The sequence below is a fragment of the Poecile atricapillus genome, chromosome 5 (genome assembly GCF_030490865.1).
Source record: "Poecile atricapillus isolate bPoeAtr1 chromosome 5, bPoeAtr1.hap1, whole genome shotgun sequence".
Classification (NCBI taxonomy): Eukaryota; Metazoa; Chordata; class Aves; order Passeriformes; family Paridae; genus Poecile; species Poecile atricapillus.
In genome coordinates, this window is record NC_081253.1 from 24175762 (window position 1) to 24200619 (window position 24858).

General features: G+C 36.2%; 1 protein-coding gene across 4 annotated transcripts in view; it reads right to left on the reverse strand.

Moving 5' to 3' along the window:
- Positions 1–24858, reverse strand: part of PDE1A (phosphodiesterase 1A) — a 116173-nt gene that overhangs the window by 31173 nt on the left and 60142 nt on the right. For 3 of the 4 annotated variants that reach the window (XM_058840379.1, XM_058840377.1, XM_058840380.1), the window contains exons 3-9: positions 17289–17471; positions 16790–16856; positions 15765–15881; positions 13698–13838; positions 8643–8743; positions 6036–6161; positions 33–134 (exon numbers count right to left, since the gene is read on the reverse strand). In XM_058840379.1, the coding sequence (XP_058696362.1) occupies positions 33–134; positions 6036–6161; positions 8643–8743; positions 13698–13838; positions 15765–15881; positions 16790–16856; positions 17289–17471 (837 nt within the window). The remainder of the gene's footprint in view (positions 1–32; positions 135–6035; positions 6162–8642; positions 8744–13697; positions 13839–15764; positions 15882–16789; positions 16857–17288; positions 17472–24858) is intronic. The other variant, XM_058840378.1, reaches the window with a different exon arrangement.

Below are 24858 nucleotides of genomic sequence, written 5' to 3' on the forward strand. Positions count from 1 at the left end.
ACAGATAATGAACAGAATGGAAAATAACCTACCCCTGTGCCTGCTGTAGAGTGTGTCGCATTGTTTTAATTTGTTGAAAATGACCCGACATATCTGTAGACAAGACCATCTCAATGACCAAGCTACGCAACTCCCTAAGAATAATTAAAAGCAAAATGACTGATTAAAATTCATTTATTCTATGTATGGTACATTTGTTTAAGCAGTATTTGTTAATTTATAACTTTCAAAACAACATCATGGGTTTTATTACGTTTTAAAAAGCATTTAAATAAATTATTAACAACCTGAAGATTGTATCCTCAAGGGATTCTGTGAAAGCAATGTACCTCAGAGAATGTACTCTGCAGTCATTATTTCAGAGTCACACTGTTTTGTAAATCCTATTTCCTAGTGCATAAACTAATATTACATGCAGTTCTCTCACCCATTATAAGTCATTCCTTATTTTTTCCAGCAGTAGTGTATTATAAAAACAAGTTGTTCTCTGGGCTTACCACCACACAACAGGATACATTATTACTGCCCTCATATTAGTGAAGAGTGTGTGTAACACTAAACCTAGAAAGAAGGCTGTGGATATACTCAGAAGAGTGAGAGGAAACACTCAGAAGAGCAAAAGGTATTACATCTGAAATATTATCAAAATTACACCAAGATCATTATGACAAACTACCTTTTATTCCAAAAGTATTGTAGTACCTGTTTATTGAATCAGAACAAGGTTGGGTTTAATAATTTATCTCTGTCTTGGTATTATGAATAGAGATGTTGGCTTGTCCATCAGCTTTCTGTTAAATCAATATGAAACTAATAAAACATGAACAGTATAAGAAACTTTATTCTGATTGTGAATAGGAAATTAAATTAATTTTGTCAACAATAATTACTGACTCAGAAAATTCTGTCTCCTTGATGTAGAAAGATCATATATAGGCCATGTATAAAGACCCAGTGGGTCTTTATATATATGCTTTTTAAATTGCCTAGGAGGACAAGTGCTGTGTATCTGTATATGGGGAACTTACCACATTAAACCTTTCATTATGTACCATATATCTTCATGAGCACACCCCCAGGACGTCCAAGTATCAAATACAACAGTAAAAGCCTACTTTAGTCATTCTCATTGATCTTTCATATTGTTCATATGTTTGATTTGAGTAAATCAAAAAACGTGCAAGTTTTTTCAAAGGACTGTGCTTTAAAGAGGTAATTTGCAGTTTTCTTTAGGGCTATTAGAATACTTTGTTATAAAGAATATCAGGATTTATTTTGATCCAAACTAATTACACATTTAAGCAGATATTTGTCACTGATTTTTATGTATATATTCCTGATGTGCTTTAATGTAACTGGATAAAGACCCAGTGCTCTCAGTTCTACTCAATAATATGCAGCCATAGCAACTTGTGTTTAGAAAAATGCCTTTTCTGACCTCATAATAATATATTAATTATTTTGCATCCCAGCTGTTCCTCCTCCACATTGCTTTGAAAGTGTACCTTTAAAAATAAAACCCATTAAAAATAAAAGCAAAACAAACAAAAAAAAACCAGCTAACACCATAAGAGAAATGATGGCTCTGCGTTGTTAAACCCTGTTGTTTTTAAGACTGAGATAATTTTCACTTCTCCTTTCCATAGGAGATTTTCTTAAGAACTTTCAATGTCTGAACTTTCTAGAATAATCAGAAATAAGTTCACCCCTACTCACAAGACACCTCACCCCTACTATGCAAGACACACACAGAGAAGCTAAACCACATTTTCGGTTTATTTATCTTGTCATGGCTGCAGGAAAAAACCCTAATTCTTACCTACAACACCTGAATAATGAATAAACAGTATAGCCCTGATCTATCACACACTCTTGAAGTTTTCAGGCCACTAAAAGTCTGCTTAACAGCAAAAGAGAGATTCCTGCAGTTGCTAACTGCCTGTGCCCATATGCACCATAATTAAGAGGATAGAAAATTGAAACCTGATGGGGAAATGGTAGGTAAAGCTCTACTCAAGCTACAGATGCTTCATCTTCTGTCATTGCACAGAAGGTCAATCTTGGACTGATCCTATTACCAAATTGCTTCCTGGGAAAAAAGACTGTCTCAACTGCCACACAGTGGGAGACCTCAGCTGGTCTCATAGGTAACTCCTGGACAGAAATCTCTCCCGATCCTCGTTAGGCAGTCCCCAGCCACAAGCCTCAGGATAACACAGGTTCCTGCTACCACAGCAAAAAGACACATAGATGTTGTCACACCATAAAGGGAAGTAACAATATTCACGTACAGCACATGGCAATCTTTCAGGCCCAAAATCAGGAGATTACTGGGTTTGAGCCTACCATCTTCAATTTACTTAAGTAAACTGTCATGTTCTGTGCTGCCATCCTTTCTCAACCCTCCCATGGCTGTAAGTCCTATGGATAGGATAGTGTAAAAAAACAGATGCAAAAGTATGTGAAAAAAGTACATGAACAATGCTGCAATAAAGAGACAAGGAGTGGCACATGAATTTCTTGAAAAAGAAGTTAGCCAATAAATAGAAACTAACTTTACCTGGATTTGTCCATGACAAAGATTCAGTTATCTGGAAACTAATAAAAAAATGCAGAAGCAGACTAGTATGAGCAAAAGCAAGGTGGGAACTGAAGACATGATCCTCATCATCAAGTTACAGGAGTCCTCGGACAGAGGAATCTCAAGGGACTTTATGAAATAATGTTGTTCAGTTTGCATCATATATAATGCATACTGTTTTATTTGTATTTTCTTTGCCTAGTCAGGCAATAAGGCACTGTATGCCTTCTGACTGGGATGGTTTCAGACATTAATACTGCCCCACCACCTACGATGACATTACGCGTGGGGTGCTGGAACACTGGAAACCTGGTAAATCAAAGGAGAAAGGGGGACAAACGAGGATCCCACTTTAGTTATTTAAGAACACTAAGTGAAAGAAACAAAACAATATCAAAGACTGGAATTGATTTTCAGAGTCAAAAAAAGACTGAAAAAATTCTATGAATGTCACATGCATTATCCACAAAGGACATCCTCAGAATGATGGCAGTGTTCCCCAGCTCAGACCAGAAGCCTAAGTTTTAAACTTAATTGAAGCTGGCAGTTTATTAGCACATTTTTCTTCTTAAAGTTAACATGTAGAAGACAAAATGGAATACTATAAAGTAATTTCAGTAATTTTTCTTCATCTCGCTAGAATAATTAGCAGAACCTCAATTTAAATAGTCAGCAGTGTTAAATTTTTGAAAATTGAAATTGCTGCAACTAAAGAAAATAGATATGACAGAAGTAAAGAAATTAATCAGTGCCAGGAAGTACATTAAAAAGTTGAACAGATTATCATTTCAATTTACTGCCAACTTGATTCAGTGCAGCCATCAAAACTGTTAGTTTAACAGCATGAATTTCAGTATAAATCCAAGAAGCTCATGCAAGTAATAATAAGAAAATTGAAGAGTTTGTTAAGTGGCTACCAGATCCATCATTGTACCCATGAAATGACAGTGTAACAGGAATTTCTGGATATTAGAAATTAATTCCAGGAAACTGTCATTTCCATGACTGACCTCTAAACTGATGTATCACACTGCAACAGGTTGTGCAGGTTGGCACAGACCGGCACTTTGGAATTTACTGCTTGCTTCAAAGTACAGACTGTAATTGCTGAGCTAAGTGACAAAACATGGAACTGAATGTCCTAGTTTAGCTTCTTTAGCTTATTAGTCAATTCATACATTTCTTCTACATTGTACTGAATATGCCCAAAAAGAGTTGATAAATTCTCCTTTTCACTGGTTGCCAAATGTCACCAGCTTCAAACTGGCTGCATATAATAGAATCTGTGTAGCCACTCTATACAAAAAAAAAAAAAAAAGCAAAACTCAAGTAAGATCTTCTAGGAAAACATAATCAAGTTACAGTGAGAAGAGATGGAAAAGGAAGTGTAAACAGAGCCATTGTGTGATTGAGCAAGTTCCAAAAGAATGTGGTAGATTATCACAGATTCAAAACCCACAGAGAAATAAAATGCAGCAAAAGTTATAGAAAACAATCCACAACTGAACTGGACAAAGAACTGTGGGAAGATCTTCCCAAACAATCTATGCAGAGAAGAGTGTGCTTCAAAAGTGTGAAGAGAGCCTATCACATTCTCCTCTTTCTTATGTCTGCAGTCCACCAGAACAGTATATATGAACATCACAACCTGGAAATCACAGGCTCCTTCTTCCATTTGCAAATATTTAAGTTTCATCCTATTACTCTTCTCCTCTGGCATAATAAAAAGGAATGACTGGGATAAACTGTCCTAGCTGGCAGCCAGATTTCTATCAGCTGGAGCCACGGTGTGTTGCTGCAGGGATTCCCAAACTATACTGATTAATGGTGGTCGCCAGTGATGAAGAAGCCAGGACTGGAGATGAATATAAGTGTTTTCAAGACATCCTTGGAACATCCTGGACTGAACTTCAGCTGAAGAATTGCAGCCCCTTTCTACTCGGAAGTGCCCTCTGGTAGGATGCAATACAACACCACTTCAAAAAAACATACTCAAGGCAGTATGTCTGAAGAGTTGAAAATAGTTTTCCCTCTGAAATGATGGTGTTAAAAGACAGAATATGAGTTTCTGATGGCTGTGTACTGGCACGATAATCTAGTCCATACACAATAGGACAAACAAAAATAGAGTCACAGAGAGCAATATACCCCAAAACTACCAGGCCCAAAATAGTTTCAAGAGGAGTAAGGCTGGCTCTTGGCATTGAAAATCTAGGTGTGTAGATAGTTAAAAATGAAGTTTACAATTTACTTCTGGAGAAATCTCTCCTGAACTAGATGTTCAGCACAAACTTTCTGATAACTAAATCTAAATTAGTATCCTCTGAGAAGAATTCTTTTAAAAGAAATAAAAAATGTATGCTTTCTTTTTTTTATTTTAAATAAAAAAATTATAAATTTCTTTAATATTTTTTTAAAACAGGTACAGAATAATAATTAATTGAAACCCAGAATGGCCAGCAGACTTACATTCAATAAATGCTTTAGTTAGGGGCTTATCATCATGTAAATAAGTAAAATCATGTAAATCTACCATGCAAATCAGTCCATCTGTAAATATACACCTCAAAAAAATTTTATCTGATGTTCACATATTCCTCCATAAATATATTTTAAATTTGTATTTTGTGAAAATACAAATAAAGCAGAGTTTAGCTTTGTTATTCATGGTACCATCATTCACAGTGAGAGACCTTCCCCTAGCAGAATATATTTCTTTGAACTTCACAGTCCACCTGTCTGCATGGGATTTTTTAGAGCTGCTGGATAATATCTGTGTTTGCAGAAACACACAGAAGATTCATATTTTAAATACAGTATGTATCCATCAATGATAACATTTCCTTTTTAATAATGGAGAGAGTCTTAATCTACTACCTGAATTTTAGCTTTGCAGGTCTTATTATTTGTGATATATCAATTATGATACTTATTCTTTCAGCTGGCCAAATTTTCTTCAGGAATTACACTAAAATTAAGAAGAAAAAGAAATCCCTGTAGTACTTCTGGTCCTTTATTATTTTTGGACTGTCCACACAACTCTTTTTTTCATGCTTAACCAAGACGTGACTATGCTGAAATCCTAGGAGCAGTAGGGCTCAAGCTGGCAGCAGAGTGTGACTCTGCACTGTGATTTCAACTGATTATGTTGGACAAAGGCAACCCAGCTCAGGCAGCACTGTGGTTTTCCTGAGGAGCTATCTCACCTGAGGCTCTCCACTCTCTCCAGCACTGAGCCTCAGAGACACACAGCCTCGCTTGGAAAATTACACGGACTCTCCCAAACTGTACTTAGCACCACAGCAGCCTTCCCTAGGCTATAAATATCCATTACTCTTTCCACTGTCAACTTCCTGTAATCTGAACTCTTAAAATAGACTCCACAGGGAAGGCCTGGTGGTTTTTATTATTTTTAAATACTGGAAGTATTTTTGAATGTCACAGCAACTCTTACCTCCAGTCATCTTTGTTTAGATTAGCCAGGATGTTCATCTCTTCTTCCTGCATGAGTCTATAAGCAGCACTTACATGATGATTTTCAAGGACAGATCGATCATTGTACAATATAGCAACATCTGACCTGGTGTGGAGAAAAAAAAAGCAGATTTTGTAATAGTGTTCTGATGATGGCATATATATATTTATATAAAATAAATATATTGATTAATATTGATTATATATACATATATAGAGATAGATATAGATATATCAAATGGTGCTTATATCAAATACTGATAAATTTTCCATCTTAAATGCATTAAAAATTATCATTACACCATTGTATACACCGTGGGAAAGCCATATTTTAAAATGTGTGATGCGTTATTGATACGACCTAACTGTGGGAAAAACTCATGAGATCTTTGAGCTTCTTGACTGTAGATAGGATTGCAGAGCATCAGATATGCTTTAATTAGGCTACAAAAGTACACATACACAATACAAGCATTGAAAATGCAATGTGTTCACCGACAGCAGGGCTCCACACATAGCATGGGTATTAAGAAGTTACTCCCCCTGCTCGGAGAGATGTGCCTTGGCCCATGCTACTCATTAAAAGAAGATGCTGTAAATAATAAAGTATTAAAAATTTTCAATTTCATATGTTTTAAAGAACGACCATCTTTTCGCAGAAGAACAGAGAAACCTTGAGCTTCATTACAATGGGATGGTAGAGATGTTAAGATGCAGTTTGGAAGCACTCAAGTGCTTCCTATAGACAGACTTGTACCACAATGTTAGCACAATTAACAGTATCCATTCCTTCTTAATCAAAGACTAATGCACAATTCCAAAATTACACTGAGACATTCACAAATTTTGATGTGGTGTGGATTTATCATACTTTGCTTCAAACATCGTTAATTCTCAGGGAAGTAGTTTCCCCAAGACCTAATCTGACCTCCTAGGCAATCTCAGGAGTCACCTCTCTGCTACAATTCTATTCTGATAAAACTACTCCTGAACATTTCAATTTGGTCCAGTGACAAGAAGAAAGGTGTGTTGATTTAGCAGTGCAGCTTACTCTGACATAAGCAAGCTAAATTCAACCTCTTGTTCTGTTGAGCAACACTATATATCTTGTCATGTATGCTACCAAGGAATCTAAATAATTTAGAGGGAACAAACCATAGCCAGCCTAAATAATCAATATGTTTACACCCATAATCTAAGTAAAATCATGGAAAAATCTCTGTTATGCCAATCACATATGTTTATGAAGCACACTTTGATCAACATAGCTACTTATGACTAGGTTTAAGCAGTGCTAAGATTTGCTACAATTTTGGCAGCCATTCCATCAGTTTTCCTCAGGCAAGACACTTGGAATGACAGTCTGGGATGCCACATCAGGGCCAATTTACACAAGGAGAGAAGAATGAGCTATATCACATAACAAATACCTGTTTGCAAGAATGCCTGAGTAAAATTCAAAGGCTATCAGCTTAATTAGTTTTCCGCTCTTGCAGTACTTCATAGCAAAATATTAAGGACAAAAATAGAAAACTAATATAAACTTGGAACTACAAACTGAAGTTTATTTTTAGCCAGACTGTGCTGAGGGAGAAAATGATTGTGTCCTTATTTCAGCTGCAAATCTAGCATTTTTCATTACTGAAAGCCACATCTTGGAGAAAAACTATGTTATAGATTTAATTTAAATGCAATCATTGGGCAGTTGATCCATATAAGTGAGTGTGAGGATGCTTGTGTTCAAAGTAATAACATTTCTAGCACTGAGCTGTTTTGTTAGAATATGCCAGTGCTAGGTTGATTTTTTTTTTTAAAGAGCAGCTAAAGCCAACTCCTCAACTGAGGATACTAAAAACAATGCTTAGCTTAGTGTAGGAGAAAAATAAGATAGTTTGTACTAGGTTAAGCATCAGATGCATCATTTTTTCTCATTGGTAAGATGGAAATATTTGAAGGGAGAGAACTATATGCTGTTGTACAGGAGCAGCAGCTAGAATGACATGCTGCACCTGCAGGAGACGCAGCTAGCCTAACTTTCAAACTGCATTATTTCCTAGATTTTTCATATTGACTGAAGTTGCTTTCAAAACATGCTAGGAGACAGCTCATGGTAGGTATTTCTAAAGCTGTACTTGAAAGTTTCTCCCTCTGCACCAGGACCCTCTAAGTTTAGTACACAAGGTGAAACAAAATGTAAGCACATTGCTGTAAGTGAAGAGGCATTTTTATGGGAATACAGTAGAAGTTTTTGAGTCAGTAGTACCAGAATTCAAGAGAGCAAATAAAAGGATGAAGGGATTTCAAGCCCATGTTTTGCATGTTCTGAACCTTTTCAAACTTTCTCTTGACATATCAGCTCCAAAATGGAATTATTTCAGACATTATGGAGCTATCTTATTATTTTTCCACAGTTTTTGATCATGTGACTGATCCCATTAACTGGACAGAGGCTGAGGAAGCAATTTGTAAAACAAGGTCTGACCTGGCTACTTCCTGGCTTTATTAGTAAGAGTTATGAAACAGTTCAGCAAAGAACTGAATGAACTGCAAACTCCAGATATGACTCTTAGGAGACTGTACCACTTACCTTGTCTGAATATGAAAATTGTTTGTGGTCCCAGTATGTTCATAGTCATGGACAGCAGCTGCAAAGATCATTGCTAAGATTTCCAGTTCTGTGAGCCAGTGCTGATAAATGAAAAACAAATCATAGTCATATTTTTGATAATAGCCTAACTTAGATTAAACACTACAGTACTGAAAATGTTTTGCATTACCTTCAAATTAAACAAACTTTCCTCTTGTCTTACTCCAGATAACTATATATCCATAACACTTCAGTACTATATGATAAAATCATTCCTTGTGATTTCTCTGAGGCCAAGTTAACATCCTTACGGTCACTAGCAAAGTAAATATTGGCAGCCAAAAATACAAGAAGTTATCAAAAGAATTACACAGTTCACTTTGCAACTGCTTAAAGTATCTAATCTGTTGGCCCACACATGGCACTTGTTAAATTACAGTATATTAACCTAAAAAAAAAGTATATGAAGTTTAGGTTATATTTTTTCTCTTAGTAAACTATATATACAGTTAATTATAAATTGAAGGTACAAAATTAGCATTATCTATATTTTACCAGTGTACACAGCACTAAAATTAGGCCCATGGGAGATTTTTCTGTTCTAAATTTTATCATACTTTGTACTGATACCAAAAAAAAAAGTGCTTAAGGCTAGTATGCAGTTAGTATACAGTTACACAGAACAAAAGGTAATGTAGGTCATGTATACAAAATAATGCAGATCCTGGAGTTTTGAGCCCTTCTATAACTCTTGCTAAATGAGGCTGTTCTGTGTTGCTCAGTTTGTAAAATAACCTCTGTTAGCATCTTTCAAGTTCTATTCCTTGAATGACAAAAAGTCCTTGAGGAGAAAATTTACTCTATCTAAAGATGGGGGCAGAAAAATCACATAACAATTAACCCCCACAGTCATAGGACTGATTAAGTCAAATGCTAGTCAAGCATTTCCACATGTTTTTCAGATGGTTTTGGTGTACAAGTAAGCTTCTGTACTAAAGGATGAACGAATAATCTCAGCTTCATGCACCGAATATGCACACACGTGTGTATGAATGGATATGAAATGTATAGGATGTCACATGTACTCAAAGTTGCCAATAGTAGCTCTCCTTTCAAAGAAGAAGAAAGAAAAGAGTCGAGATTCATTAGCAATGTGAGAATAATTAAATAGGTTATTCAGTGACAAAATAGGGCTGCTGAGGATCAAGTGCTGGCTGTTGGTGAAGCAGTATAGATTTAGAAAGGTCACAGACAGAGGAATGAGAATGTACTGTAAGCAGTTCTAAAAATGGGAACAATGACCTTCATCATATTGTGTGTCACAAGAAACCAGGCCATGACCAGTCTTGGCTCTCACAATGTTTTCACCATACCAAATAGAACAGAAACACAGAAAGTGTAATGAAAGCTAAAACATAAACTTTTCTTTAAGATGCCTTTTCAAAGGTCAGCTTTTGTAGCAAATAAGAGAATTGTTAAACAATGTATTCATAAGCAGAAGAACATTCCTCAGAGGCTATATCTATGGTACACAGAGAATTCATACATTAATAGAGAAGAGCAAGTATTCTACACACACTAGTATAGTCAAAATTGATATCAGTAATTAAATTAGAGAACTACTTTAGCTAAAGGATTTCTAAGGAAGTAAAGAAAAACTTTTATGGAGGCAGTTAATAAGTGTGTTTCTGAAAGGCAGAGGGAAAAACGAGTAGATGGGGGTCTGCAAGACTGAGAAGAGCTGAAACCTTCCTTCCCTCTTGAAAGATACTGTATCTTGTGGATGTCATAGCTAATATAAATTGTGTCTTCTATAGAAATATTATGCATTGCTTATATGTAAATAGATACATTTCAACTTATGGCTTCTGTTTGAAACTTTTTTTTTTACAATGATGGATTAAAAACTGAGTAAGAAATGGAGTCTCACAATGCTCTTATTGGCAGTAAAGACATTTCTTCCTTTACTTTGAGCAATACAGGTACGTGGGAGGAGAAAAGGGATGGTGGGAAGATGATCGATGACTCAAAAGTTCTTTACAAGATGTATTCCCTGGGACTTGGATTCTTAAACCTTTATAAAGATGAAAACTTCATAAATGCAAGCTTGAGTTATACATTTCAATTGCATCATCTGGGATTTAATCTCTTGGGAAGGTTAATAGACTGTCTGCCATCTGTGATATCTAACATTCTTACACATTGATCTGAGGTGGCTGGATCTTCTTTCTTAAGACAGACAGCAACTTTTGAAAAATATAATTATTATTTTATTTCTTTAACAGCAGCTCTGAATATGTTTTATTCTTCACCAGAATCTCTCTAGGGGCTTGTGGAGAAGCATAAGCTCCGATTAGCCAAATTTTTTTGGCAAATGTGGAAATATTGCTGTTTTCCAGCTTCCTATAAAAGGTATAAAATATATGACTTCAACAACAGGAATCATGAAAATAAGATTTTCTGAGCCCCAGATTTTGGAAATGTTTGCTTCAGTATGTGTTTCAGAAATAAACGACGGAGACAGAAACTCTGCAAGATTTGGAGTCAGTACTAGGTCCTTAAGAGACAATGAAAACACAAAACCCTCAAATTTCAAACCAATCTCAAAAACAAACAAACAAACAAAAACCTCACAGGAACTTGATCTAGTATTGCATCAGATTTATTGTAATCCAGGTATTTATTAGAAATACAGCAGAGTTTAAAAGAAGCTTTACAAGGGACATGCTCTGAAAACTGTTGGCTTGAGAAGCAAACTCCAAATTGTTATTGAGTAAGGTACTGGAGGGTTAACCAGGCAACAGGAAAAAAAAAAATCCAGCAAGTTAAATAGAACGTTTTCATGATACTGATGCTTTCTCAAATTACAAGTGACATTTGGGAGAGAAATACTTTGCAAGCTGCAGAATCACTAGGCCCTCTTTCAAACACTGATTTCCATAAATGTTCCTTCTGCCTGGCAAGTACATCTGTTTGAAGGCACTCTTGACTAAGTGGTGTCCTAGTTAGATTTCTTTCCAAGAACTTTCCAGTACTACAGCACCAGAGAGTCATAGAATGGTAAGGGTTAGAAGGGACCTTAAAGATCATCTAATTCCAATCCCCCCTGTCACAGGCAGATCAATATCACAATTTAATATCATAATTTGGTAATTAAAATGTGAATTAAACATGGACTAATTTTACAGAAATATTTTGTAGCTTTGTTGCAATATTAATGAGATTTTGCAGCAGTAAAGTCTAAACTTTTTTGAAAATAGTTGTCCAAATCACAACTAAGGCAGTTAGGGTTAATATGCTAATACTGTAATACTTGTGCTGGAAAGGTCTTTCTCACAGTCATGTGCATGCAGTGAAATAGCAGATATTCAAATATTAAACAGATTCATTTATTCAGTGTTCAGAGATACACAAAGGGTCTTTCAAAATGGTTTAATCAATGGCAAAATGTCCCAAAATTACTAGGACAATTCTGGAAGATGGAACTTTGTCCTGGCATCACAAGGAAAAACTGAATTTTTAAATTTTTTTTTGAGGGCAGAGGGGCTCAGATGCAATGGGTCAGAGACATGTTTATAATAAAACAAAAGGATTTTCCTCCTGGTAAGTTCCTGATCCAGGTGTACACCTGCAAGAAAGACATGGCTCACATCACTTAACTCTTGCAGTTAATCTAATATCTTCAAGAATTTTCTTTTACTAAAATATTATTTTAAGAGGTGAACACTGTATACAACAACTTTTGTTTGGACTCCTCTTGGCAAGAGCTATCTAGCCTCTTCTTCAGTCCAATATGGAAGTGCTTTCTCAAGAAAACTTCTCAATCTGAAAAGGAATCTTGGCTGGTGAAGACTCCAGGTTTCACTTAAAAAGTAGTATTAGAGATAAAATATAGCTTTCAACACTTACAAGCAAAATACTTCCTTCAAACAGTAGAGTGAAAATGTGCAAGGTCTGGGGATCTTTCCTTGCCCACCCTGAAGCCAAGGGCATTTTAAGTGAGAAAAGGTTAAACAAAAGTGATTGACTGTCATTTATTGTGTATATATAGGAGCAAAAACATCCAGAGTCAGTTCTAAATTTTTCCTTTCCAAAGTCTTCTGGAATTGTTTCACAGCTCTGCAAACAGAAATCAGACACTATTTCTTCCCAGCTGTTTCATTTGTTGTTTTTCCTTTGGTGCACTGGGGTTTTTTTAAACAACTGTATTCACAGTGAAGACAAATTATCAAAAAGCCATTGACAGCAATGTCCATTTTCATTCAGTCAGTGTTTACTTTTGTCTAGCAAGCTGATAGTGAAGAGAATTCTGCTGCAGGTATTAAATTTAAGATAGATGTTTAGAAATAAAAATGCACAGATTCATTTCAATTCCCCAACAAATAATTAAAAATACTGTGGTATTTTAAGGCAAATACAATAGCCTACCTACTAAAGGCACATGGAGTATGCAAGAGCAGTGCTAAAGAAGGTTAAAAACTGAAAGGAAAAGAAGTTTTCAGAGTTTAAGGCCAGGCTGGATGGGGCCTTGAGCAGCCTGGTCTAGAGGAAGGTGTCCTTGCCTATAGCAGGGTGGTTGAAACTGAGTTGTCTTGGAGGTCCCTTCCAACCCAAGCCATTCCATGGTGATATAATTCTAAGCCTGCACTGATTCAGTACATCTTTCAACAGCCAGGACCTCGGCAGATACTAAAGCTTCCTTCCCTGATCACACCTCCCATGCTCTGATGTGAAAGTAAAAAATTCTCACCTGCCCACTCCTGAAAATCTATCTCATTAAATATGATCTAAAATACCTAAATCCAGGCGATGAAAAGCAAAAAGGATTTAAGGATGGTTTTTTCCCTTCCTCTTTCCTTCTGCATTGAGAGAAGTTCAGCCTGGAAGAACTGTTAAAATGAAATAAAGTTCACAGCCTGAACAGTAGTTCTTGTATCTCTCACCACAAAATTTTCAGCCGAGCTTTTTCCTTTTAGAAAAGAAACATGTACATATTTATTCAAAACAGCAGAGTCTGAGAAAAAATTGTAAATTGAACTTCACAATACTTCTTACCATGATGCCAGTGTGAATCATTATGTAATGCACAGTTTGAGTAACGTCAGCTGCATGGATCAAATTGTGATAGGGATTTTTGTATTTGCTGTAACCAACTTCAAGAGCTTCAGCAAAAGAAATGAGATTGGGAACAGGGATCTACAGACAAGAAAATATTAAAATAATTGGTATTTTTCTGTGACAGCTGCAAAGTCAAGAATACAATAAATGAATCACAAATCATATACCCTGGGATCCAGTGGGCAAACAATAAAAGAAAAATTTAAAATGCAAAGGTCTGATATCATACATGTACCAGTGAATCTCCACACAATTTCTGTAGATGTATATCTCTTTACATACACCATGCACAAGAGGCTGCAGAGCTATCAACCAAATGCTTTTCAGCGCATGTCTGTCTGCATCTGTCATCTTTCTGCATCTTTCATGCATCTGTCTGGGATGCATAGATTGCATGTATAATACAAACATGACAAACTGGAGTCTAACAATACAAGTATCTCCTTCACCAGTTTTACCTTGCTTGCTTGAGACAAGGTTTGCTTGAATGTCATAGTAAGACTTTCCCTCCTCCAGGCAATGTGTGAAGTACAGGTACTAGCTGGTCCCACTTATTTTGCATTGTGCTGGTTTTGGCAGGGATAGAGTTAATTTCCTTCATAGTAGCTGGTGTGGGTCAATGTTTTGGATTTTTGCTGTAAACAGAGCCGATAACTCCAGGATGTTTTAGTTACTGCTGAGCAGAGACTGCAGAGTCAAGGCCTTTTCTGCTCCCCATCCCACCCACCACTGGGTAGCCTGGGTTGCACAAGAAGCTGGGAAGGGACTCAGCCAGGACAGCTGGCCCTGCTGACCCAGGGGACGACGCTCCATGCGGCACCAGGCTGGGGGAGCCTGGCCGGGCACTGCTGCCTGGGGACTGCCTGGGCAGCGCTCAGCTGCTGCTGCTGAGCAACTGCCTTCATTTGCAGCCTTTCTTCTTGGGTTCTATGTCTCTCTTAAATATTAATTTTCTATATTATTATTATCACCATCATTATTAAACTGTACATATCTCAACCCACAAGTTTTCTCACTTTTACGCCTCCAATTCTCTTTCCCCCATCCTTCTGGTGAAAGGAGTGAGCAAGTGAGTGGCTGTGTGGTACTTATTTGCTGCCTGGGGATAAACCACTGCACCCATTTAATGAAATTACATATCCCTTAATAATTATTTATTTATTTAAAACCCCTGCAACTTAAACAATGGGGCTGAGAATGGGTTTAAGCCCACTCTGCCGCTAGCACTGTGTGCTTAATGCTTGTGTTATAATTGTAGCCCTGGTGTGGTTCTGACTTCAAGAAAATAAAACCTGTTGGAAAAAGCTGCATTGCCAGCCTAAAATTAAAATATTCAAGAAACTTCAGGGTGAGACAGCCTCTTCAAAAGGAACACAGAGTTTTTGCAGTAAAGAGATTTTGAAACTATAAGAAAACTTCCATTTGGTGCTATAACAATAAATTTATAATTTTGATCCATTTTTTTATCTCAGCCTTTCAAAGCTGGCTATAAGGACTCCATATTGTATTGCAAAACCCTACAAACATCTTGGAAAAGCAATTGTTCTCTTTATATATCCCCCCAGGTCATTTAGGAGAGGAAGGTTCAGCTGAAGCCCCTCTGCAGTGGTAATCAACATATCATGATCCAGACCATGGAAAAAGTATTTAGGACTAACTAGTTTTCTGCCTTTTTAGTAATTTTTGGTCAATAATGGTGGGACACTGGTTCAGACCTGCTGAGTAAATACTCTGTATACATTATCTATTTAGGTAACACAAGTGACATAACAAGGGTTTACATAGCTTTCCATTTTTTGGGTTGCATAAAAATTTGCATGTTCTGGGTGTAGTTTCATTTGGTAGAACTATTTGCATTCTATAATATTTCATTTGCCATGTTCTTTGAAATTCTATACTGCATTGCACAATTAAAAAAAAACATTTTAATACTGGTTTTCTTGTATTTTAAATTTGACACATGAATTTTTGCATATATATTTTTATTTGTGGTTAGTTCCTGACCTTGAAACGGCTCAAAAGGTCGTATCGAGTTAACAGCTCATACATCATAAATTTCAGACTGTGCTCTCCACTTGCTTCATTAAGGGCAAATACGTCAAAAGACCACTTATCAACATCCTGTAGATGAGGGAAAAGGAAAACAACAAAAAAGCATTGCATTTCCATCCATTTGGCTAGCATTTAGAGGGAAAAGGGAGAGTTTGGTGGTTCTATTATCCAACTCTTTCAAATTCCTAATGTAGAAAACACATTAATGGCTACATCAATATTAATGATGAAAACAATTGTGCCAGTTCTGAATAAAATACTTGCAACATGACTGAGGCCGCTTTGCATGCTTTGAATCAAAGGTTTTAATCTTTCAGGTTTAACTTTCTCAGCACAAATTGTCTATGGAGCTATTCTGAATATCACCCTTCAAGTAGGCTATTATGCAATGGCATTAACACTGATGTCATTAAACATAAAGCAATATGAGAATAATATAATTGTTTGGCTTTCAGGTGAAAAACTGAGGTACTTCATTCTCAAGAAATACTAGTTTTTAATTGCATTCAAAGACATAGGAACTTAGCTTACTATAAAAGATCATCTTTTGGCTGAACTAGAGTAATACCTTAAATTTACAGAAAACACTGTACTTGTTCCATAAGCTTCAGCTTCTTTTGTTAGCTCTATCTCAATACTATCTCCTTTTTCTTTCCTAAAAAGGAAACAAATGCTGCTGTCTGAGATGCTGATTACGATACCACTGGGAGCTGATATAACTGTCTCACATTTCTGTAAGGACTTCTATAAAAATTTCATTCTATTGCTCTAGTAGGATCTAAATGAAATCAGAATTAATCAGAATCACGTGTTGTTTTTGAATTTTTAACTATTATTCTCTCTGTTCCTTGGGACCAGTTCTGTAGTACTAACTATGGCTAGGGTATGTCCAGTAGAAAAATACTCATTTGACCCTAAACATCACTAAACACAAGTGCAAATACATTCAAATTTCACAATGATTAAACTTCTTTCACCTTAAATGTGACTATCACTTCTGCTGGATAAGCCAAACCAACCATGCTTGAAGTTTTTCGGTACATCCTAAAAGAACAAATAAAATATTAAGAAATAGTATTTTTTGAAAACATACTGGAACAATTTATCTTTTATAAATTTTTTTTTTCAGAGTTTGTGAAATAACATGAATGTATTTAAGGGTCTGACCCTGAAGATTTAAGTAATATTTTACAAAGTCATGAGAAAAGCCCCTTTGCAAGTATATTACTCTTTAATGTTAGAACAGTCTTTGGTACAATTTAGTGTAGAAGTTACAAAGCCATTGAGTTCATCTCTGGAATTTTCCAAGGTTTCATCTGGAATTCTGTATAGAAAAATTGAATGACTGCAGAAATTGAAGCACCAATTGTGGCTCAATGATTTGCTTCAGGTTCATCCCACCATTTGAAGGGTCTTCAGTGGCAAACACTGTGGTTAAATGCAGTACCTGCTGTAACAAGGAAACAAAGCTCTCACCTTTCTACAAAAATCCCAGCCTGTACAGCATGCACAATGCTTCGGAATTTGGGCTTTTCCTCAGGTCTCCTCTTCACTATTCCCATTTCTCTCGTGAATGTAGAAGCTAACCAGTCCCGCACTTCCAGCGGGACCGAATCCGACTGGATGTCAGAGAGTTCATCTTCAGTGTCCAAAAGTTTCCTACAAAAAAATTAATAGAAGGTAACCAACAAGACCTCGGACCTAACAAGAGTACAGACAGGTGAACAGCTAAAAAAGCTTGATTTTAGAGGAGCTGAGGTTGACTGTAGGACCAACTCAGCTCATCACAAAATGTCCTCTCTGGCAGATGGACTGAGACCAAGGGGAAGCTGTGCACAGCAGATATCGTCTCTCTCTCCCACTGCTCACATTTCAGAAGGTAAAAGACTACAAAATTCAAGTTACTCAGCTGAAGACAAGAAAAGATTTTTCTACTAAGTTGTCAGAGCAGTGGTGGATTGAAGAGTAATCAATGAGCTATAAAATCCCAAGAAGGCTTCTGAAATAGTAACTGACAGAAATGTCAGCAGGGTTGCTGCTATAACTGAGAACACCTTTGGTCTATTGATCTGTCCCCCAAAATGGTACAAGAATTGTTTTGCTACTTGCAAAAGTAAGTGGTGCTACATAGCAATGACGTGGTGAATGAATGTCAATGAACGCCCTGTACACATGCTCATCATACTATCCCATCACAATAAAAGCTTTAAAGACAATTCCTTCATTGAAGAGAATTAATTCCTTCTATGTAGAGATCTGTATTCCTATTGAAGGCAGGGTAACAAAGTCATAGCAGTAAAGATATTATACAATATTGGATTGCAAGTCAGTTTTCAGTTGTTAACAGTTCAAAAAGCTAGAAAAGTTATATATAGCTCTTGCAAAATAGAAGTATTAAAAAGAAACTTCACTTTGACAAAAGTGAATTAGAGGTCATCAGTTTATTTAGAGGAAACATGTAACTCTTTAAACAGACTGAACACTTCCATTCCACACTTCTATAAATCTTTTTCATGCAGTTATTTGCCCTTATCAGTCAGACTGCTGGGGTTTCCAGGAAACAAATCCCTTATTTAGTCTGATATCAATTTTTACTTCATTCAGTTATGCAAGAAACCTCAGAGTTAGGATGACCTGAATATATGCAAAGCATGCCACCCTTTCAAAATATTTTCTTGAAAGTGGTACCAATTGAATTGCAGACATTATTTGATTAGGTCTATTTCTCTAGTGCTGCCTTTCTGAAATATGGATGAATAAGGAAAGCCTGAGTGTGGTATAGTTCAAAAGAATCTCCACATAAATTTAATGCTATCTGAGGGATTATGGGAAGATGCCAAATAGGAAGCATGTCAGAAGGATCATATGAATGATTGGTGAACAGTGAGAGTAGCATATTTGTGCTCAGTTTCAGCAGCCCATGTAGCTGACAGTGAGACACTTTAACTGGGTTTAAGAAAAAGTCAAATGCACCCCTCATCTTTCCCCAGTTTGCTGAAGGAACAGTAGAAACATTCCTATTTTTCAGAGGCATAGAATTATCAAACTAGGAAGGCTCTTTAACATGGACTACTAGAAGAGCAGAATGAACACGAATTTGAAACTTTCAACAAATCAGAAACTTAATTTGGAAGAGCAGGACTTGTGTGAAGGAAAGGATTTGAGCAATTCATCTTGCAAAACTGAACCAAGGCTGAGACTGGCCAAAATTCAAAGGCTATAAATTTGCTTTATTGCCTAAACTTAAACCTATGTTGTAGTTTATTTAAATCCATGCTAGTCTAACACTATTAAATATCCCTGAAGAAATCAGTATATTTATAATTCTGAGGAATATTTGACATTTGATATGTTTTTAGTATGACAAGGAAAAAACCTTACAATCCCTAAAATATATTTTTGTAGCTATTCCAACTGTTATTCAAATGAGATGCAAATATTCCCACAATTAGAGGACCATGGGCATTAGGCTGTCTCAGAGCTTGCAGCCGGGATATTCCACATATTCCACCTGTGCAGCAGGAATCAGAGTTCTACATCAGTTTGCTATAATCGGATGCAGATCTAAATTTGGGATCAAGCTCTGAGCTCTGCAGATATGAGCCGCTGGAGTACAAATTAAGACTAGCAAGACACACTGCAGTTTCTCTAATCTTTCTAACCATTCATCTGTAAAGTAGGAGGACTACTTTAGTCTGTAAATGACAGTAAGCGGAATTACTTCATGAAGACGGAACAGAGAAAGTAGTATTTGAAATAAGTGTTCATTTAATCTGTACTTTTCATGAGGCCACTGCTCTGATGAGAGATAGCTGAACAACATTCCAGGGAGGAGAGAGAGTTTCAGTGGCTCTGCTTCTAACTTAAATAACTAGGAAAGCAACTGCAACACAGAATTAATTTGCAAGCACAAAATTTTACAGATCCCTCATCACATAAGATTAATAACTTCTCAAAAAGGATTAGCTTCTTTCAGGTGCCTAATTGAATCAACATTTAAGGAGAGGAAACAAGGGCTAGTCATTCATCACACTCCAACCCATTCTAGTATTCTATGCCTTTAAAAAAAAAAAAAGGGGGATGAAGATCAAATAAAATCAAAAGACAGGTTCAAAACAAAGGCACAGAACCAAACCACTGAACTTCTTATGAATTATTACAGGGCTTTTTGCAAGATTTTGCAATCTAACTTGTAATTGCAAATTGCAAAATGTAATTTCTAAACTGCAATATAATTTTGTGACATTTCAAGACATATAAACTGCCACATAGGTTCAAAAATGGCATTGGAAAAATTAATGGACACGTGACTACAGCTGCCAAACTATACAGCCTCTGGCTTAGCAAGTATTTGGAATGGAGTGACAACAAGGCCCATAGCCTCAGCCTCCAAATCAACCAACCTGAAGATCAGAGACTGTGGGCATTCTAAAGCTAGATAGTTGTTCCAAAATCAGTCTTAAGTAAAAGTCTGCTGTGATAAATTTCTTTCAACCAGGAGGCATGAACTCAAATATCCCAGCTGAAATTAAATAAATATATATACACTAATAGAGGCCAAGACACACACTTTAATTTTTCTTCCATAACATGAAGGAACACAGAAAAATGCTAGAAAACAAAACAACAAAAAAGAGCTCTACCAAAATGTGCTGCAGAAAACACTTTTTTTTTAATTTAAAGTCAGAATTCCAGGGTCACATACACATATTTTTCTCATATATCATTAGCCTGTTAAGTAGATGCAATACGAGGAAGAGATATGCGTGGGAAGGAAAGGGGGAGGCTTGGGTTATTTAATTCTATTCATTCCATGAGTAGAACTTTCATTGACAGTTGTGGGAATAAGTAAGACATGTCCCATGGCATTTCAGCTTAGCAATCAATTAATACTGCAGTCATAGTAACTAATAACCTGATCTTCTTGTCACAGTACTGTGTTTTTTTGCCAAGAATAATTTTTTCAAAATTCAAGTTGTGATAATTTCTAGCTCTCTTTTCATTTAATCAGAATTTTAAATATAGTAATGCACTAGTCAGAAATGTATTTCTTTTCCCTTAGGAATATATCAGATGTACTATGGAGGAGAAGAAAGAAAAGAAAATGAAAAAAAAATAAAATTAGATAATGGTTATGAGGAAAAAAAAATACATCTTTGTTGATCAGTCATGCTGCCTAACAGAGGTAGTGAAAGATTTCCAGAGAAGAGGTTGAGAAGATGGCACTACCTCTTTGCCAATTAGTGAATTAACCAAGCCCTTAAGAATGAATTAAAGAGAGTCCTCTCCTAGATCTAGAATGCAGAAGAATTTACAGTCTAAATAGTCAGTTCACATTTTTACCAATTATTTAGTTCTATTATCTCCCTGTCTTCCTGAATAAGCATGAGTCAATATATTCAATCAATATTTCCATCCTCTATAGTCCATTACATCTTCCACTTACATCCACTAAAAGGTTCTCTGGACTCCCACTAAGGACAAACAAGTTGCAAAAATGAATGGGGGGCATTTTTAGTACATAAAGGTCTTTCCACAGGAAATTGTGATTTTACCAACATGTTGTACTCATAAAATTAGCACATTCTTTGAAGAATTGTCCTCAAATGAAGAATTAGAATTAATAAAAATAAACAGAAAATAATTTGGAATAAGTGCAGTTATTACAACAGAAGAGAAGCAATGTAGGAAGGACCTTTCTCACTGAAGTGTTCATTTGTTGATATGTACTGCCTATTCAGAAATGCAGAGGTATATACCTAAGGCCAACAACAGTCTTAGGGATTGGCTCAGGACATTCATGATCAAAAAATATCATTTTTCAGAGTACAGCTGTGAGACAGTGTCATCTCTCTTTTTCCTCTCCTCTCCTCTCCTGTTGCTTTGATATGGTATTCTGGGAGCTCTATAGGGCAGGGACAAATTCAGGGGATGACCTAGAAATTAATTAATACCAAAAACTTTGAAACAGAAAAATTCAATAACTTTGGAAAAGGGATGCTGGCCATTTATTAAATACCCTAACTGAACTGAGAAGGTTTAATCAGAATTTAATAGATTTTCAGTGATTTCAAATGCATTTTTGTATATAACTAGAATGCTCTTGTAAGCCTTCCACTCAAGAAAAAAACCCAACAAAACCAAAAGAAAAACACGTTAGCTTAGTACAAAAGATTTCAAAGGCTTATTTTAAGCTTTTATAAGGGTGGAATGTACTGAATTAATCTCAACACAATAAGCTTTTTCTCAATAGAAGCTTTTGCAAAAGTATCAATTGTAGATTCCCTTAATGGATAAACTGAATGATTTACTTCAAATGGTACATTTTTCTGTTCAGGCAAAGTACATTTATCCATGGGTTGGCTATGGAGGACAGCAATACATCTGCTTACAGCATGTATTACAGCAAACTTGACTGAATATTCAAGATTAAAATTTAACTTCATGCTTAAATAATTGCCACTTCAAATATCTCCCCAGATAGGCCAGCTGAGAGAGTAATCACACAGACCATATTTTTCATCTGGCAAATAATTACCAAATGGAGCACATCATTCCACTTGTTTTATCCTTGGCATTAGGCAGATTATGTTCTTTAATATTCATACATTTTTCCCAAAAAGGTAATTTTCAGGAGAAATATGTTCTAGATATTTCAAAATAAATTACATAATTGACTGAATGGCCTAGTGTTCTGTGAATGAAACATTCACCTTCATGTATAAATGAACAAATTAATCTGTCCTTTCAGATTGAGAGATTGAGGATCAACATTTTTAAAAAATATGCACATATCTTTGATGTAAGAAAATTTAAGTTTCTCAGCCTTGCACCATCAAAGACATTTTGCTGGTGTGACCATCTCTGCTGGTGCCCCTGAACAGCTATGGGTGTCTGAATTGGCACAATTCCTCCCCTAACCAGAGCCTTACAGCCAGTGAAACTCTGACTCACAGTCAGCTCCATCTGGTGTGCTACAGGTGAGAACAGAGTGCCAATGGTCCTGTAATGTCAAGGAACAGTTTCCTGCTGTGAGATGCTCAGCAGCAACTTATGGAGTGCTAGCTCAGAGCCTTGAAACGCTAACACTAAAATACAGCTCATGAAAATTCTATATTATAAGATTAAAGGTGGGTCCTTCACTGACTTTGGCTCTCATTTAAAATAGTAAGTTCCTAAACATATATTGATGGCTGGAAGAGAATGAAAGAAAGCACACGGTTACCAAGTAAGTATCATCCTAGTTTATTATTTTTTGAGATATTAATTCCTAGCCTAAGATAGAGCAGCTGGCATGGACCTGGGTTCTGTTGCAGTACTGCAAAACTTGAAAATACCAGGGAACAGCCTTCTCCAGCTTGCAAACATAACCCAAACTGTGCACTGAAAGCTGCCCAAGAACAGGTTATGCTGACCATTCTTCACCTCAGAATCTCCAGGAAGCAGGAGAATTTCATTTAGCTGTTGGGCTATTGCTAAGCTCCATTCCCACTTCCACAACACACAGCTCTGGGAGCACCAGTATCCAGTCGAGCATTTGTTCCTTTCCACTTCCTTGGACCTCACGTGGTAGAGATACACACTTAAGTGTTCCTACCACACATATTTCTGTGGTGCGCTTGAAGGGTACCACAGATATTTGGTGAGATGATTTGTCTTGCAATTTAAACTAATTTAAACTATTTCCTTTTTGCCCAAAATTTGAGGATGTGTTTGTCCCTGTTTAAATCCCAAAACCACAGAAATATTTGGAACGTTTCTGGAGTAGTACACTGCTGAAAATTCAGTTTAGTCCAGGGCGTTTATTACAACAACAGTCACAAAGTCCAGTTTCAATGACTTCATTTTTAGCTAACATTACACATATGAGTACTTTTTTTCTAAATAAGTACTTTTAATTTTATTGAGTCATGTCTGCCATTGTATACATTGAAATACATTCACTATTTCCAGAGCTCTCATGCAAATATACATTGCTACAATGTCACTCGTAATGACATTTCCTTTTTCCTCATGAGCCTGTATTTGTCATTATGCCTTGTTGAATCAAAGATGTTCAAAAAACCCACCAGCTATATAATAGAGAGCTGCTTCATGTATTACAGAAATGCAGTCTCTTTCAAGTCAAATGTTCTCAAGCAGTTAAAGCCTTATTAAAAGAGGATTATACAGCCTGAAACAAACAAATACCCTGTATGGAACTGCAACTGCATACATAAATATCCTCCTGAAATCAAGTATATTTTCTAAAATACTAAGGCATTTAAAAATAAAACATAATTGGAATAAACTATTCTGATTTTATGCAGAACAACATAAAAGTAGTCTCCATAATAAGGAGTAGTAGTAGTAGTAGTAGTAGTAGTAGTAGTAGTAGTAGTAGTAGTAGTAGTAGTAGTTTTATTAGTATTATTAGTATTATTAGTATTATTAGTATTATTATTTTGGAATTATTTTTTTCCTCTCATCATATAATTTCCATCTAGATTTTATTTGACTTACTTTCTTTTCAGTTAGTGTGAACGAAGAGCTGCATCTACAAGGAGCAGAACAGCTGTCATGACTGAATTATCAGGCTGTATTTATTTCCTGTTTGACTCTAAATATCTATCTTCCATTGCCTTGAGCCAAGTGGCAGGTACTAATGGAGAAAATTCTGCAAGATTTGTCAGAATTATTTATAACACCTATTGAGTACATCTGAACTTCTTCCACAGAGCAAATCTGCTGAGGGCTGGAACTGTGAGAGTATCCTGTTTATTTTCAGCTGATGGTGAAGCTCTGCTTCAGCCACAAGGGTGTTTGGTCTCTTCCATGGAAGAGTTTGGTGCAGCACTGAAAGATGCAGCAGTCTGAAAAGGAGCTTGTTAAACATGCTTATTGAGTGACTTGGGACCACAGATCATGAAGCTCATAGGAAAGCAGAACTTGCTTAATGTCTGGGCTTTTCAACTTTCCATCAGCTCAGAACCTTTTATAGAGATATTGACAGTCACTTCACCAAATCAATTTTTCCTCCGATTTCCAAACCAATTTTTTGAAGGTT